This window comes from Malus sylvestris, chromosome 6, assembly GCF_916048215.2.
Source record: "Malus sylvestris chromosome 6, drMalSylv7.2, whole genome shotgun sequence".
Classification (NCBI taxonomy): Eukaryota; Viridiplantae; Streptophyta; class Magnoliopsida; order Rosales; family Rosaceae; genus Malus; species Malus sylvestris.
Window position 1 is genome coordinate 12,558,772 of NC_062265.1, and position 18,570 is coordinate 12,577,341.

General features: G+C 39.5%; 1 protein-coding gene across 1 annotated transcript; it reads left to right on the plus strand.

The window, feature by feature from the left end:
* Window positions 1-679: 679 nt before the first annotated feature.
* Window positions 680-17,426, plus strand: LOC126625076 (uncharacterized). Its single transcript, XM_050294148.1, has 4 exons — window positions 680-3,748; window positions 3,851-6,447; window positions 15,596-16,546; window positions 17,244-17,426. Exons 1-4 carry the CDS (start codon window positions 3,190-3,192, stop codon window positions 17,286-17,288), a joined length of 4,152 nt encoding a protein of 1,383 aa, XP_050150105.1. The 5' UTR covers window positions 680-3,189; the 3' UTR covers window positions 17,289-17,426.
* Window positions 17,427-18,570: the final 1,144 nt, after the last annotated feature.

Genomic DNA, 18,570 nt, shown 5'->3' on the forward strand with positions numbered 1-18,570 from the left:
ACATTTCAAGCTTATTTGTTTCAATCTTCACTAAGTTTAATGTCTTGTTATTTAAGTGACTAAAGTCTTTAAACCTTTTATAGATTTAGACACTTCTTTCTTGGTTTAATCACTAACACATTTGACATTTTAAAACAATTTTAAGAATGCCCAATTAATTGTTCAAAACTACTAATTGAATCAAGAGTGATCTTGATCATTGTGTTTCAAGTGATAACCATATAAGAAACGTTTTTCTTATTACTTATATCATTATAATGTGATCTTCCTTTTCTTCAAGAAAGGATTCTCTAGACTTTTGTCAATTCATATAGAACTCATAAGTAGACAAATGGAACCAAATCTAAAGATTCATTGTATCCTTTTATGTCCTACATGTGAGATCTATCCATAATTGATAAGTCTAAAGTTTGGTTTATCACATTATAATTAAGTGATATAACTCTTGTATCTCATCTAGGATACAACAAGACAATTTTCAATTCATAACACTACTTTAAGGAAATAGTATATTAAAAAGGCATACTTCACATTACATTAATATGATAGTTCAAACATTCATAATGTTTAATACAAAAAGTATTAGCTCTATACATTTAGAGACTAATATAAATACCATTATACATTTAGGCACTATATAGTGGTCTTCCATCACATGAAGCCACATAATAAGTGATAGGAGCATATTTATGCGACTTAATTGGCTTGTTCTTGTGCGTTTACGTTGTGTTTCTTTAGTTATTTTAGTGTTTAAAGCCATTTTCTTTTGTTTGTAGGTCTTAATAACAACCTTGGCAAGAAAAGTGCATTTTGGTGCATGTTGGATCAATATTGGGCTCAAATGGATTGCATGCATGAGGATGGACGTTTTGGGCATATGTGTGTGCAAGTGTGTGTGTGTAATTGCAAGGATAAATAATGACAACTCATACACATGCAAAGAAGCCCACATGCAAAGTGAAAGACTCTAAGTACAAAGTATGCAAGAAGATGCATTTTGGAGGCCTTTGGAGCATGTTTCGGGCTTGGAATGGATAGCAAATGCATGGGCCAAGTGGATGGACGAATTTGAGAACTAAAGAGGCCAAGAATATGAAGAATTATGGTCCAAAAGATGAAGAAAACAGCCCAAAAATCTGTCACCCCAACTTGCATTCCTTGCCATGCAAACCACATAGAATTCCCTTTGGATTCCATGCCATGCTTGATCACTCTTGTCCCCTACATAATTTCTGATTTCATGCTTTAATTCATTTAATTATTTCACTCAATTGCTTGATACCTCTTGTTCCCTTCACCCATTAGATTTTAGACAACCTTTACATCCATTACATGCACCAATTGATGCTCCATCATTCACATTTGGAATCCAATGCCATGTGCAACACATGTTGTTGCACCTTTGACCCATTTGTTGACACATTTCACCTCCCTTTCCATCTCTATGCAATGTACACAATCATTCATGCTCCCTAGCTACAACACCACTCCATTTTACCCTTCACACTTTGCATCATTACTTCATTTTCACCCTTGGACCATTGCACACCACACACACAAATTGCCATCCTTAACCTAACCTTATTTTCTAAGGTTTTTGGGGCCTATAAATACATGTTTACACCCCTTGGCCAAAGAACAATCCCCCATATTCATCATTTTATCACAGAAATTCGTCCTTACACACCCTAGGAAGCAAAACACCCCAAAAACACCATTCTAGTGCCTAGAAAACATAACAACCACTCCACCTTCTTCCACCCTCTTTGCCTAGTTTTCCACCACCTTCCAACCATCAAACACTCTTCCACACTCACCCTAAACCCCTCCATATCATTCCCCATCCATTCTACACCATAAATCCACCCAAAAATCTGTCCACAAGCTTCATGCCGCAACAAGGAGGAAGGGAGATCCATTGATGCACTTGCTTTCCAAGTTGGAGCATTTTAGGTGTTTTCTTTCCTTTGATTTTAATGTCTAATTTTATGTATCTTTGTATTGCAAGAATGAGGAACTAAACCCCCTTAGTTGGGGGGTGATTTGAAACCATGTACATGCTTGCAATATGATTTGATTACATTCAGTTGTTATTTCATAAGTTGCGGATTCAATTCGTTCATCTACTTGATTGATAACTTATTTGTGTATGTTGATTGAGAGTGCACGCTTAGTTTTCATGCATGAATATGATGCTAGATTATGAGGGAGTTTCACCTAATAGTTACAATCTTATAATCACAAGTAGTGAAGGTCGCTTGAAAACGATCGCGTTGAATGAATTCTTGGCACTAGTTTCATGCTCATCATAGTAACGAATGCCTCGTCAACACTTATAGTTCTCATTGTGCTTCATGATTCTTGATTGTATCTTTATTGTGCTCATCACGTAAGGAACCTTTGAGGAATGCTTTGAATTGTTGTATGCGCTTTTCCATCCAATTCATTAACTTAAGGAGAACTTGAAGGTTAATTTAAGCGTATCTAATTAACTTGGGGTGTTGAGTTTCATAATTTATTGAAAGAACAACTGAAAATCATTTTGTTTGCAAGTGTGTCATGTGTGGAGAAGAACCTCCTAACTAGCCTTTTATCCATCCTTTTCATCCAAAAACGTTTTACAATCTGTTTTGTTTTAAAGTTTCTGTTTTGTTTTCAATTTTCGTCCAAAACAAATCCCCCTTTATTTTGAAGTCTTAGATTAGTTAGAAAGTGTTTTGATTTGTGTTTCTAAGTGTTTTTATTCAAGTTTTTATCCAACTTCGTCCAAGTTCTTGTTAGGTTCTCAAAACTGCCCAGAAAGTGGTTTTTAGGTAGTTTTGAGTCATTAGGTTGCTGTTTTGAGTTTTATGTTTGTTTAAGTATTTTAAAGTATAGTTTTGCATTCTTTGAGTCTAGTTTAGTGTTTTAAATTTTATTTTTATGTTTTTAAGTCAGTTTTCAAGTGTTTAGCAATCCCTCCTAATCCCCGGCCTAGAACGATCCCTACTTACATACTTTACTACATTTGATAAAAAGAGGGTTTAATTTGTGTGCTTATATATTTCGCATCAAATTTTGGCGCCGTTGCCGGGGATTAGCAACTTTGCTAATCTCTTGGATTGTTTTCTTTCGAATTATTGTATTTTGTTTAAGTTTCTGTTTAAGTTGCTGATTTGTTTTGTTTTCTTTGTTTTTAGGTACTAGTTTATGACCCGTAGCTCACAACCTGTTCGTGAGCATATCTCCGACTTTGACGGTGATTTTGAGAGGACTTTGAGAAGGAAAAAGAAATTGCAAGAGTCTAATCCTCTTAGTCCCGAGCCTGAATTAGAAGAGCAAGGTATAGCCATGGACAACCGTACACTCAAGGAGCTTGCCGCCTCGGGTTTGGATAATGCCGCACCATTGTGTATCCAATATCCCATGGCTGCTCAAGGTAAAACCGAAGAGTTCGAGTTAAAGTCAAGTTTGCTCCACCACATTCCAAAGTTCCATGGGCTTTCCATGGAGGATCCGAACAAACATTTGAAGGAATTTGAAGTGGTGTGCTCAAGTATGACTCCGATTACCGTTGACGGAAGTATTTTAAAGATGAAGGCTTTTCCATTCTCTTTAATGGACAAAGCCAAGGATTGGTTATACGAGTTGGCTCCCGGTACAGTTACATCTTGGGAGAGTATGAAGAGGGCGTTTCTGGAGAAGTTTTTCCCAACTTCTCGTATCATTCTTCTTCGTAAAAAAATAAGTGGAATTCAGCAAAGCCAAGGTGAATCTTTTCCATCTTATTATGAACGATTTAAATCACTTGTTGCTTCTTGTCCACAGCATCAGATGAAGGAGGAGTTACTTCTTCAATACTTTTACGAAGGTCTTTTACCACTTGAACGGCAAATGTTGGATGCTTCCGCGGGAGGAGCTCTAGTGGATAAGACACCTAGGGATGCCAAAACTCTCATTGCGAATCGAGCACTCAATGCACAACAATATGAAGGTGTTGGGCAAAGAGACACCCCACGGCCACATCATGTCAATGAGGTAAGTTCTATTTCTGAGTTACAATCCCAAATGGCTAACCTTACGTCTATGTTATCGCAGTTGGTTGAAGGCCCCAAAACGCAAGGAACTACAATCTGTGGTGTATGCTCCATTCAAGGACACCAATCTGATCAATGCCCTCAATTAATTGAGAATGGAGGATGGGAATCGGCCAATGCTGTGGGTTATGGGAATCAAAACCAACCAAGGAATGATCCTTTCTCCAATACATACAACCCAGGATGGCGTGACCACCCCAATTTCAGATGGAGAGATGCACCACAATATGGCCAACAAAGTGGATTCCGACAACCCCCGGGTTTCTTTCCAAGGCCAATGGAACCACAACCACCTCCTCAGGCACAATCTTCCCAAACCAACCCAGGTACGTCTATGAATGATGATAAAACATATCAGTTACTAACCACCATGGCGCAGGGAATGCAGAACCAAGCAAAGGAGGTTAATGAGCTGAAGAAGCAAATGGGACAAATGGCCGAATTTTTGGGGCAATTCCGTGAAAATGGTAAGTTACCAAGCACTACGGTGGTCAATCCAAAGGGTGGCTTCGAATCTGCAAAGGCTATCACATTACGAAGTGGAAAAGAGGTGAGAAACAAGGAAGATGAGAAGATACAACTCAAGGAAGATGAGAACACCTACCCCACGGCAAGGGTACCATCACCCATGCCGCAGCCATCTAAGACATCCCATCCGTCCACCTCAGGTAAGAATGTTCCAAATGTTGTGATTTCGAACACTAATCTGCCCAATGTTCCTTTCCCTCGTAGATTTGCACAATCGAAGAAAGAAGAAAGCGAAAAGGACATTTTGGATACCTTTCGAAAAGTCCAAGTGAACATTCCTTTACTTGATGCTATTAAGCAAGTGCCCAGGTACGCAAAGTTTTTAAAAGAATTATGCACAACTAGGAAAAGAATTTCAAACAAAGAAGTTGTGAAGGTAAGTGAAAATGTATCTGCGGTTTTGCAACGGAAGTTACCTCCAAAGTGTAAGGATCCAGGGAGCTTTACTATCCCATGCGTAATTGGAAACACTAGATTTGAAAAATGCATGTTAGATTTAGGTGCTTCTATTAATGTTATGCCATATTCCATTTATGCATCAATGAACCTTGGTGAGTTAAAACAAGATGGCGTGATAATTCAATTGGCCGATCGTTCTAACGCTTATCCCAAGGGAGTCCTTGAGGATGTTTTAGTGCAGGTCAATCATCTTATCTTTCCTGCAGATTTTTATGTCTTAGAAATGGAGGATTCAAGCCATGCTCCATCATTGCCAATCTTGCTAGGCCGACCATTCATGAAAACAGCGAGAACAAAAATAGATGTGTTTATGGGAACATTAACCATGGAGTTTGATGGAGACATTATTCGTTTTAATCTTTCTGAAACCATTAAATATCCAATGGAGGACCATTCTTGTTTCGCTATTGACATTGTTGATTCTTTGGCACAGGTACATTTGGATCGAATGAACGACGATGCACTTGAAATAGCCTTAGTACACGGCATAGGAGCAAGAAACAAGTGTGGGGGAATCCAAGCAACCCACGGCATGGAATCTGACCATATTGCCGTGCCCCCTTGTGGTGAAGTGTTTGAAATGGTCGCGGCCCTCGAGTCATTGACATCACATTCTGGTAAGTCTTCACTCTCAATTTTAGATTCGGTTTTGGCTAACAAGTTACTTCCATCCATTGTGCAGCCACCTACACTTGAGTTGAAGCCATTACCTAGTCACTTGAAGTATGTTTTCTTGGGAGAAGATCAAACACTACCCGTCATCATATCTAGCTCACTCACGGCCCAAGAAGAAGACAAGTTGATAAGGGTGTTAAAGGAGCACAAATCTGCCATTGGATGGACCTTGGCGGATATCAAAGGCATTAGTCCCACCACGTGCATGCATCGCATCCTTTTGGAGGAGGGAGCTAAGCCATCTCGGGAGGCTCAACGTCGCCTTAATCCACCCATGTTGGAAGTAGTAAAGAAGGAGGTTATAAAATTGCTTGACTGTGGTGTTATATACCCTATTTCTGATAGTCGTTGGGTGTCTCCCGTGCAGGTTGTTCCAAAGAAGTCCGGGATCACGGTGGTGAAGAATGAAGAACAAGAGCTTGTACCCACTCGTGTGGTGACCGGTTGGCGTGTTTGTATTGATTACAGGAAGTTAAATGCCATGACAAGGAAAGATCACTTTCCGTTGCCATTCCTGGATCAAATGTTAGAAAGGTTAGCCGGTTATAAATTTTATTGCTTTCTTGATGGATATTCCGGATATAACCAAATTGTGATAGCTCCGGAGGACCAAGAAAAGACAACGTTCACGTGCCCCTTTGGCACCTTTGCATACAGGCGCATGCCATTTGGTTTGTGCAATGCCCCTGCGACATTTCAACGATGCATGGTGAGTATCTTTTCTGATTATGTGGAGAAAATTATTGAGATATTCATGGATGATTTCAGCGTGTTTGGTAATTCATTCGATCATTGCTTGAGTAATCTGACCTTAATTTTGAAACGTTGTGTTGAAACGAATCTTGTGCTTAATTGGGAAAAATGTCACTTCATGGTTAAGCAAGGTATTGTTCTAGGACATATTATTTCTGAAGAAGGCATTGAAGTGGATAAATCTAAGGTAGACCTTGTTCGTCACTTACCCTCTCCAACTTCGGTTAGAGAGGTTCGTTCGTTTCTTGGTCACGCAGGTTTTTATAGGCGTTTCATAAAGGATTTCTCCAAGATTTCACAACCACTATGCCGATTGCTTCAAAAAGAGGTGGCTTTCGAGTTTGATGGTGCATGCTCCACGGCATTCAAGCAATTAAAAGAAGCTCTTACTTCGGCTCCCATTATCACACCTCCAGATTGGAGCCTTCCATTCGAGTTGATGTGCGATGCTTCGGATTATGCGATTGGTGCTGTTTTGGGGCAACGAAAGAACAAACAACCTCATGTTATTTATTATGCCTCTAGGACACTAAATGATGCTCAATTAAATTACTCCACCACTGAAAAAGAATTACTTGCTGTGGTATTTGCATTAGATAAGTTCCGATCATACTTACTTGGTACTAAAGTTATTATTTTTACTGATCATGCAGCTCTCAAGTATTTACTCACAAAAAAGGAGGCAAAGCCTAGACTAATTCGATGGATGTTGCTTCTACAAGAGTTTGACATTGAGATTCGGGATAAGAAGGGCGTGGAGAATGTGGTGGCTGACCACCTAAGTCGAATGGTGCATGAGGAAGCATCGCCAATTTCTGAAACCTTCCCCGATGAGCAACTAATGTCTATCCAGGTAAGTGAGCCTTGGTACGCGGATTTGGTGAATTATTTGGTGACTAAACAAGTTCCTAGCACCCTAAACAAATTCCAACGTGATAAACTTAAAAAGGATGCTAGATTTTATGTTTGGGATGACCCATACTTGTGGAAATATTGTTCAGATCAGGTTATAAGAAGATGTGTGCATGAATCAGATTTTCACTCAATTTTAAGTTTTTGTCACACATATGCATGTGGGGGTCACTTTGGCACCCAAAGGACAGCTTTTAAGGTTCTTGAATGTGGTTTTTATTGGCCTACTTTGTTTAAAGATGCTAGAACCTTTTGTTTAACATGTGATCGCTGCCAAAGGACAGGTAATATTAGCCAAAAAGATCAAATGCCGCAGGTACCCATCTTTGTTGTTGAAATCTTTGATGTTTGGGGTATCGATTTTATGGGTCCTTTTCCTTCATCTTTTGGTTTCACCTACATATTACTTGCCGTTGATTATGTTTCAAAGTGGGTGGAAGCGAAAGCCACTCGAACTAACGATTCTAAAGTTGTGGCAGATTTTGTGAAAACTAATATCTTTTCTAGATTTGGGATGCCTAGGGTGCTAATCAGTGATGGAGGGTCTCATTTTTGCAACCGTACCATTGGGGCATTACTCAAGAAGTATCATGTGACGCATAAGGTTTCCACACCTTACCACCCCCAAACCAATGGCCAAGCCGAGGTATCTAATCGTGAGATCAAACAGATTTTGGAGAAGACCGTTGGGCCAAATAGAAAAGATTGGAGCTTACGGCTGGATGATGCACTATGGGCGTATCGAACGGCTTACAAGACCCCCATTGGTATGTCTCCTTTTCGACTTGTGTATGGCAAGCCTTGCCATCTTCCCGTGGAATTAGAACATAGAGCTCATTGGGCCATCAAGACCTTCAATTTGAATGTGGACCAAGCTGGAATTCATCGAAAGCTTCAATTGAGTGAACTTGATGAGATAAGGCATGAAGCTTATGAGAATGCTAGAATTTACAAAGAGAAGACCACGGCATTCCATGATAAGATGCTTCGAGGCAAGACTTTCGAAATTGGGCAGAAAGTGTTGTTGTTCAACTCCCGCCTTCGTCTATTCCCTGGTAAGTTACGTTCCAAATGGGTTGGCCCGTTTGTTGTTACTAATCTTTTTGTACATGGTGCAGTCCAAATTAAGAGCTTGAGAACCGGGCAAGAATTCAAGGTGAATGGACATCGCTTGAAGCCATACTACGAGAACTTTGTGGAGCATGTTGTGGAGGAGATCCCACTGCATGCCGTGGGTTCCAAGGAGAAGTAAAGGTGTTCATCGTCCGGCTGGAAGACGTTAAAGCAAGCGCTTTAAGGGAGGCAACCCATTTATTCTGTTTGATTGTCTATTTTATTACTTGTTTAATTATTTTTGGTTATGACTTTCTATTTTGAAACATTAACAAATATGCAAAGGATTTTAACATTAAACTTCGTGGAAATGAACAGCAAAGCTTCGCCGTACAATTCCAATCCAGTTCAAGTTCAAAGCTGTGGAAAGTCAACAAGATCAACTATCTCCAAAACCAGATTTGCGTTCTTAAACTCTACTCTGTCTGGTTTTTACTTTGCCATATTTGTCATGTTTATTTGTCGTTTGTTATTTGCTTGTTTTTGGTGTGAGTATATGCTTGAAACATTGAGGACAATGTTTGATTTAAGTGTGGGGGGAGTAACCATTGTTTTGCATGAAATTCGTAGAAATTTATCACCCATTACTTCTAGTGTTGTTCCTTGTTGTTTTAAGTATTTTTAAGCTGTTTTGGAGTGTTTCAGTGTGTTTTGACATAAAAATCCAAAAATTCATAAAAATTTGAAAAATTGTTTTTGAAAATCCAAAAAAAAAGAGTTGTTTTTGTGCGCTTATTTGTGTCTTAGGGTACCTTCCAACACAATGATGAGGATTCAGTTTGTAATTGCATGACTGTTAAAGAGAGTTATAAACATGGATGAAAGTTTGATTTACTCTTTATTTATGCGTGATTGTGGTTATAACTTATGAAATCACATGTAATCATAAAAGAAAAAAATTAGTTTTTTGTAACATGCTTGAAGGAAAGAACTCAAACTAACGCTACAACCTTGTGAGAATTGAGCCTAAATATTTATTTGGAGAGTTAAAATCTGTGCATTATTGTTTTCTAAAGTCGTTGCATGATCTCATTATTCTTTGCTTGGTTATTACTTAGAAGGCGTTTCATCATTTAGTTCCAAATGCTAGAACTCATGCCTATTTCATTCAAAGCATGCTATTGATTTGCATAACACATATTCAAGATGAAGTTGTGTAGTTACCACCACCAAAGCCAAACTGCCATGTATCCCATATCGTTATATGTTTAAGTTAACCCCATTGAGCCTTGATAGCCTACATTCTTTGTTAAACCACATTATCCTTACCTAGCCTAGTTTAGGACCATCCATACCCTTGTTCTTGAAGCATAGTAAAGTATGAGTCAAATTGAATTCCTTTTGATTAATGTATGGCAGAAAACAAGTGTGGGGGAAGTGATTCTTGTGTGTGTGTATGCCAAAATCATTCATAAGGCACGAGTAGAAAAGAAAGATTCGTGAAAAATAGAATGAAAAGAAGAAGAGCTGTGAAGAGAAAAGGAGTTGAAAAATATGTGAAAAAGAGTTTCAAAGTGTTGCTTATTGAAGAAAGGGTCCAAAACATTGAATTCGGCCCTAAATATTGCTTGAATCTTCCCTTCGTGTTTAAAAGTTGATTACTGCAATCTAAGTGAATTCTAAGTTTTCATTTCATTACTTTTCTTGCTATTGCTTTAAGAACGTTTGTTATCCCTATCCTTCATTTGTTAGCCAACACCCCAAGCCCGTTACAACCTTTGACTTCAATCTTAAGTGTTATGTGTTTCAATTTGTGGAGTTTGAATTTGGTATGAGCATATGGTGTCACTGGTTCTCGCGTCTAAGTAATAGCATTCCATTCATGAGATCATATCTAAACATGCTTATTAACTCCAGAAATTGCTTTCTTTGTGATACATATATGTGAGCATTCGTTTTCATATCTACATCAATCTTCTCACATATAACTAGTATAGGGTGTGTAGTTGGAAAATCTGAGTGAAAATTGAGTGCATATCTTGTAAGGAATTGAGTGAATTCTCTAAGGCATGTTACTACATCAAAAACATTATTTTAATTGATTAATTGTGAACTAGTAAGTGGTGACTATGATTAAGTATGTGCTTAAGTGTAAAGATGACTCAAATCTGTGGGGATAATGATTTTTAACATGTCATGTGCATTGGAAATCCCTGAGGCAAATGTTGGAAGGTTTAGGTTGTGTTTTATTTGTTTTGTTTCGTTTTATTTCTTTGTTTTGCTCGAGGACTAGCAAAAGCTAAGTGTGGGGGAATTTGATAGGAGCATATTTATGCGACTTAATTGGCTTGTTCTTGTGCGTTTACGTTGTGTTTCTTTAGTTATTTTAGTGTTTAAAGCCATTTTCTTTTGTTTGTAGGTCTTAATAACAACCTTGGCAAGAAAAGTGCATTTTGGTGCATGTTGGATCAATATTGGGCTCAAATGGATTGCATGCATGAGGATGGACGTTTTGGGCATATGTGTGTGCAAGTGTGTGTGTGTAATTGCAAGGATAAATAATGACAACTCATACACATGCAAAGAAGCCCACATGCAAAGTGAAAGACTCTAAGTACAAAGTATGCAAGAAGATGCATTTTGGAGGCCTTTGGAGCATGTTTCGGGCTTGGAATGGATAGCAAATGCATGGGCCAAGTGGATGGACGAATTTGAGAACTAAAGAGGCCAAGAATATGAAGAATTATGGTCCAAAAGATGAAGAAAACAGCCCAAAAATCTGTCACCCCAACTTGCATTCCTTGCCATGCAAACCACATAGAATTCCCTTTGGATTCCATGCCATGCTTGATCACTCTTGTCCCCTACATAATTTCTGATTTCATGCTTTAATTCATTTAATTATTTCACTCAATTGCTTGATACCTCTTGTTCCCTTCACCCATTAGATTTTAGACAACCTTTACATCCATTACATGCACCAATTGATGCTCCATCATTCACATTTGGAATCCAATGCCATGTGCAACACATGTTGTTGCACCTTTGACCCATTTGTTGACACATTTCACCTCCCTTTCCATCTCTATGCAATGTACACAATCATTCATGCTCCCTAGCTACAACACCACTCCATTTTACCCTTCACACTTTGCATCATTACTTCATTTTCACCCTTGGACCATTGCACACCACACACACAAATTGCCATCCTTAACCTAACCTTATTTTCTAAGGTTTTTGGGGCCTATAAATACATGTTTACACCCCTTGGCCAAAGAACAATCCCCCATATTCATCATTTTATCACAGAAATTCGTCCTTACACACCCTAGGAAGCAAAACACCCCAAAAACACCATTCTAGTGCCTAGAAAACATAACAACCACTCCACCTTCTTCCACCCTCTTTGCCTAGTTTTCCACCACCTTCCAACCATCAAACACTCTTCCACACTCACCCTAAACCCCTCCATATCATTCCCCATCCATTCTACACCATAAATCCACCCAAAAATCTGTCCACAAGCTTCATGCCGCAACAAGGAGGAAGGGAGATCCATTGATGCACTTGCTTTCCAAGTTGGAGCATTTTAGGTGTTTTCTTTCCTTTGATTTTAATGTCTAATTTTATGTATCTTTGTATTGCAAGAATGAGGAACTAAACCCCCTTAGTTGGGGGGTGATTTGAAACCATGTACATGCTTGCAATATGATTTGATTACATTCAGTTGTTATTTCATAAGTTGCGGATTCAATTCGTTCATCTACTTGATTGATAACTTATTTGTGTATGTTGATTGAGAGTGCACGCTTAGTTTTCATGCATGAATATGATGCTAGATTATGAGGGAGTTTCACCTAATAGTTACAATCTTATAATCACAAGTAGTGAAGGTCGCTTGAAAACGATCGCGTTGAATGAATTCTTGGCACTAGTTTCATGCTCATCATAGTAACGAATGCCTCGTCAACACTTATAGTTCTCATTGTGCTTCATGATTCTTGATTGTATCTTTATTGTGCTCATCACGTAAGGAACCTTTGAGGAATGCTTTGAATTGTTGTATGCGCTTTTCCATCCAATTCATTAACTTAAGGAGAACTTGAAGGTTAATTTAAGCGTATCTAATTAACTTGGGGTGTTGAGTTTCATAATTTATTGAAAGAACAACTGAAAATCATTTTGTTTGCAAGTGTGTCATGTGTGGAGAAGAACCTCCTAACTAGCCTTTTATCCATCCTTTTCATCCAAAAACGTTTTACAATCTGTTTTGTTTTAAAGTTTCTGTTTTGTTTTCAATTTTCGTCCAAAACAAATCCCCCTTTATTTTGAAGTCTTAGATTAGTTAGAAAGTGTTTTGATTTGTGTTTCTAAGTGTTTTTATTCAAGTTTTTATCCAACTTCGTCCAAGTTCTTGTTAGGTTCTCAAAACTGCCCAGAAAGTGGTTTTTAGGTAGTTTTGAGTCATTAGGTTGCTGTTTTGAGTTTTATGTTTGTTTAAGTATTTTAAAGTATAGTTTTGCATTCTTTGAGTCTAGTTTAGTGTTTTAAATTTTATTTTTATGTTTTTAAGTCAGTTTTCAAGTGTTTAGCAATCCCTCCTAATCCCCGGCCTAGAACGATCCCTACTTACATACTTTACTACATTTGATAAAAAGAGGGTTTAATTTGTGTGCTTATATATTTCGCATCAAATTTTGGCGCCGTTGCCGGGGATTAGCAACTTTGCTAATCTCTTGGATTGTTTTCTTTCGAATTATTGTATTTTGTTTAAGTTTCTGTTTAAGTTGCTGATTTGTTTTGTTTTCTTTGTTTTTAGGTACTAGTTTATGACCCGTAGCTCACAACCTGTTCGTGAGCATATCTCCGACTTTGACGGTGATTTTGAGAGGACTTTGAGAAGGAAAAAGAAATTGCAAGAGTCTAATCCTCTTAGTCCCGAGCCTGAATTAGAAGAGCAAGGTATAGCCATGGACAACCGTACACTCAAGGAGCTTGCCGCCTCGGGTTTGGATAATGCCGCACCATTGTGTATCCAATATCCCATGGCTGCTCAAGGTAAAACCGAAGAGTTCGAGTTAAAGTCAAGTTTGCTCCACCACATTCCAAAGTTCCATGGGCTTTCCATGGAGGATCCGAACAAACATTTGAAGGAATTTGAAGTGGTGTGCTCAAGTATGACTCCGATTACCGTTGACGGAAGTATTTTAAAGATGAAGGCTTTTCCATTCTCTTTAATGGACAAAGCCAAGGATTGGTTATACGAGTTGGCTCCCGGTACAGTTACATCTTGGGAGAGTATGAAGAGGGCGTTTCTGGAGAAGTTTTTCCCAACTTCTCGTATCATTCTTCTTCGTAAAAAAATAAGTGGAATTCAGCAAAGCCAAGGTGAATCTTTTCCATCTTATTATGAACGATTTAAATCACTTGTTGCTTCTTGTCCACAGCATCAGATGAAGGAGGAGTTACTTCTTCAATACTTTTACGAAGGTCTTTTACCACTTGAACGGCAAATGTTGGATGCTTCCGCGGGAGGAGCTCTAGTGGATAAGACACCTAGGGATGCCAAAACTCTCATTGCGAATCGAGCACTCAATGCACAACAATATGAAGGTGTTGGGCAAAGAGACACCCCACGGCCACATCATGTCAATGAGGTAAGTTCTATTTCTGAGTTACAATCCCAAATGGCTAACCTTACGTCTATGTTATCGCAGTTGGTTGAAGGCCCCAAAACGCAAGGAACTACAATCTGTGGTGTATGCTCCATTCAAGGACACCAATCTGATCAATGCCCTCAATTAATTGAGAATGGAGGATGGGAATCGGCCAATGCTGTGGGTTATGGGAATCAAAACCAACCAAGGAATGATCCTTTCTCCAATACATACAACCCAGGATGGCGTGACCACCCCAATTTCAGATGGAGAGATGCACCACAATATGGCCAACAAAGTGGATTCCGACAACCCCCGGGTTTCTTTCCAAGGCCAATGGAACCACAACCACCTCCTCAGGCACAATCTTCCCAAACCAACCCAGGTACGTCTATGAATGATGATAAAACATATCAGTTACTAACCACCATGGCGCAGGGAATGCAGAACCAAGCAAAGGAGGTTAATGAGCTGAAGAAGCAAATGGGACAAATGGCCGAATTTTTGGGGCAATTCCGTGAAAATGGTAAGTTACCAAGCACTACGGTGGTCAATCCAAAGGGTGGCTTCGAATCTGCAAAGGCTATCACATTACGAAGTGGAAAAGAGGTGAGAAACAAGGAAGATGAGAAGATACAACTCAAGGAAGATGAGAACACCTACCCCACGGCAAGGGTACCATCACCCATGCCGCAGCCATCTAAGACATCCCATCCGTCCACCTCAGGTAAGAATGTTCCAAATGTTGTGATTTCGAACACTAATCTGCCCAATGTTCCTTTCCCTCGTAGATTTGCACAATCGAAGAAAGAAGAAAGCGAAAAGGACATTTTGGATACCTTTCGAAAAGTCCAAGTGAACATTCCTTTACTTGATGCTATTAAGCAAGTGCCCAGGTACGCAAAGTTTTTAAAAGAATTATGCACAACTAGGAAAAGAATTTCAAACAAAGAAGTTGTGAAGGTAAGTGAAAATGTATCTGCGGTTTTGCAACGGAAGTTACCTCCAAAGTGTAAGGATCCAGGGAGCTTTACTATCCCATGCGTAATTGGAAACACTAGATTTGAAAAATGCATGTTAGATTTAGGTGCTTCTATTAATGTTATGCCATATTCCATTTATGCATCAATGAACCTTGGTGAGTTAAAACAAGATGGCGTGATAATTCAATTGGCCGATCGTTCTAACGCTTATCCCAAGGGAGTCCTTGAGGATGTTTTAGTGCAGGTCAATCATCTTATCTTTCCTGCAGATTTTTATGTCTTAGAAATGGAGGATTCAAGCCATGCTCCATCATTGCCAATCTTGCTAGGCCGACCATTCATGAAAACAGCGAGAACAAAAATAGATGTGTTTATGGGAACATTAACCATGGAGTTTGATGGAGACATTATTCGTTTTAATCTTTCTGAAACCATTAAATATCCAATGGAGGACCATTCTTGTTTCGCTATTGACATTGTTGATTCTTTGGCACAGGTACATTTGGATCGAATGAACGACGATGCACTTGAAATAGCCTTAGTACACGGCATAGGAGCAAGAAACAAGTGTGGGGGAATCCAAGCAACCCACGGCATGGAATCTGACCATATTGCCGTGCCCCCTTGTGGTGAAGTGTTTGAAATGGTCGCGGCCCTCGAGTCATTGACATCACATTCTGGTAAGTCTTCACTCTCAATTTTAGATTCGGTTTTGGCTAACAAGTTACTTCCATCCATTGTGCAGCCACCTACACTTGAGTTGAAGCCATTACCTAGTCACTTGAAGTATGTTTTCTTGGGAGAAGATCAAACACTACCCGTCATCATATCTAGCTCACTCACGGCCCAAGAAGAAGACAAGTTGATAAGGGTGTTAAAGGAGCACAAATCTGCCATTGGATGGACCTTGGCGGATATCAAAGGCATTAGTCCCACCACGTGCATGCATCGCATCCTTTTGGAGGAGGGAGCTAAGCCATCTCGGGAGGCTCAACGTCGCCTTAATCCACCCATGTTGGAAGTAGTAAAGAAGGAGGTTATAAAATTGCTTGACTGTGGTGTTATATACCCTATTTCTGATAGTCGTTGGGTGTCTCCCGTGCAGGTTGTTCCAAAGAAGTCCGGGATCACGGTGGTGAAGAATGAAGAACAAGAGCTTGTACCCACTCGTGTGGTGACCGGTTGGCGTGTTTGTATTGATTACAGGAAGTTAAATGCCATGACAAGGAAAGATCACTTTCCGTTGCCATTCCTGGATCAAATGTTAGAAAGGTTAGCCGGTTATAAATTTTATTGCTTTCTTGATGGATATTCCGGATATAACCAAATTGTGATAGCTCCGGAGGACCAAGAAAAGACAACGTTCACGTGCCCCTTTGGCACCTTTGCATACAGGCGCATGCCATTTGGTTTGTGCAATGCCCCTGCGACATTTCAACGATGCATGGTGAGTATCTTTTCTGATTATGTGGAGAAAATTATTGAGATATTCATGGATGATTTCAGCGTGTTTGGTAATTCATTCGATCATTGCTTGAGTAATCTGACCTTAATTTTGAAACGTTGTGTTGAAACGAATCTTGTGCTTAATTGGGAAAAATGTCACTTCATGGTTAAGCAAGGTATTGTTCTAGGACATATTATTTCTGAAGAAGGCATTGAAGTGGATAAATCTAAGGTAGACCTTGTTCGTCACTTACCCTCTCCAACTTCGGTTAGAGAGGTTCGTTCGTTTCTTGGTCACGCAGGTTTTTATAGGCGTTTCATAAAGGATTTCTCCAAGATTTCACAACCACTATGCCGATTGCTTCAAAAAGAGGTGGCTTTCGAGTTTGATGGTGCATGCTCCACGGCATTCAAGCAATTAAAAGAAGCTCTTACTTCGGCTCCCATTATCACACCTCCAGATTGGAGCCTTCCATTCGAGTTGATGTGCGATGCTTCGGATTATGCGATTGGTGCTGTTTTGGGGCAACGAAAGAACAAACAACCTCATGTTATTTATTATGCCTCTAGGACACTAAATGATGCTCAATTAAATTACTCCACCACTGAAAAAGAATTACTTGCTGTGGTATTTGCATTAGATAAGTTCCGATCATACTTACTTGGTACTAAAGTTATTATTTTTACTGATCATGCAGCTCTCAAGTATTTACTCACAAAAAAGGAGGCAAAGCCTAGACTAATTCGATGGATGTTGCTTCTACAAGAGTTTGACATTGAGATTCGGGATAAGAAGGGCGTGGAGAATGTGGTGGCTGACCACCTAAGTCGAATGGTGCATGAGGAAGCATCGCCAATTTCTGAAACCTTCCCCGATGAGCAACTAATGTCTATCCAGGTAAGTGAGCCTTGGTACGCGGATTTGGTGAATTATTTGGTGACTAAACAAGTTCCTAGCACCCTAAACAAATTCCAACGTGATAAACTTAAAAAGGATGCTAGATTTTATGTTTGGGATGACCCATACTTGTGGAAATATTGTTCAGATCAGGTTATAAGAAGATGTGTGCATGAATCAGATTTTCACTCAATTTTAAGTTTTTGTCACACATATGCATGTGGGGGTCACTTTGGCACCCAAAGGACAGCTTTTAAGGTTCTTGAATGTGGTTTTTATTGGCCTACTTTGTTTAAAGATGCTAGAACCTTTTGTTTAACATGTGATCGCTGCCAAAGGACAGGTAATATTAGCCAAAAAGATCAAATGCCGCAGGTACCCATCTTTGTTGTTGAAATCTTTGATGTTTGGGGTATCGATTTTATGGGTCCTTTTCCTTCATCTTTTGGTTTCACCTACATATTACTTGCCGTTGATTATGTTTCAAAGTGGGTGGAAGCGAAAGCCACTCGAACTAACGATTCTAAAGTTGTGGCAGATTTTGTGAAAACTAATATCTTTTCTAGATTTGGGATGCCTAGGGTGCTAATCAGTGATGGAGGGTCTCATTTTTGCAACCGTACCATTGGGGCATTACTCAAGAAGTATCATGTGACGCATAAGGTTTCCACACCTTACCACCCCCAAACCAATGGCCAAGCCGAGGTATCTAATCGTGAGATCAAACAGATTTTGGAGAAGACCGTTGGGCCAAATAGAAAAGATTGGAGCTTACGGCTGGATGATGCACTATGGGCGTATCGAACGGCTTACAAGACCCCCATTGGTATGTCTCCTTTTCGACTTGTGTATGGCAAGCCTTGCCATCTTCCCGTGGAATTAGAACATAGAGCTCATTGGGCCATCAAGACCTTCAATTTGAATGTGGACCAAGCTGGAATTCATCGAAAGCTTCAATTGAGTGAACTTGATGAGATAAGGCATGAAGCTTATGAGAATGCTAGAATTTACAAAGAGAAGACCACGGCATTCCATGATAAGATGCTTCGAGGCAAGACTTTCGAAATTGGGCAGAAAGTGTTGTTGTTCAACTCCCGCCTTCGTCTATTCCCTGGTAAGTTACGTTC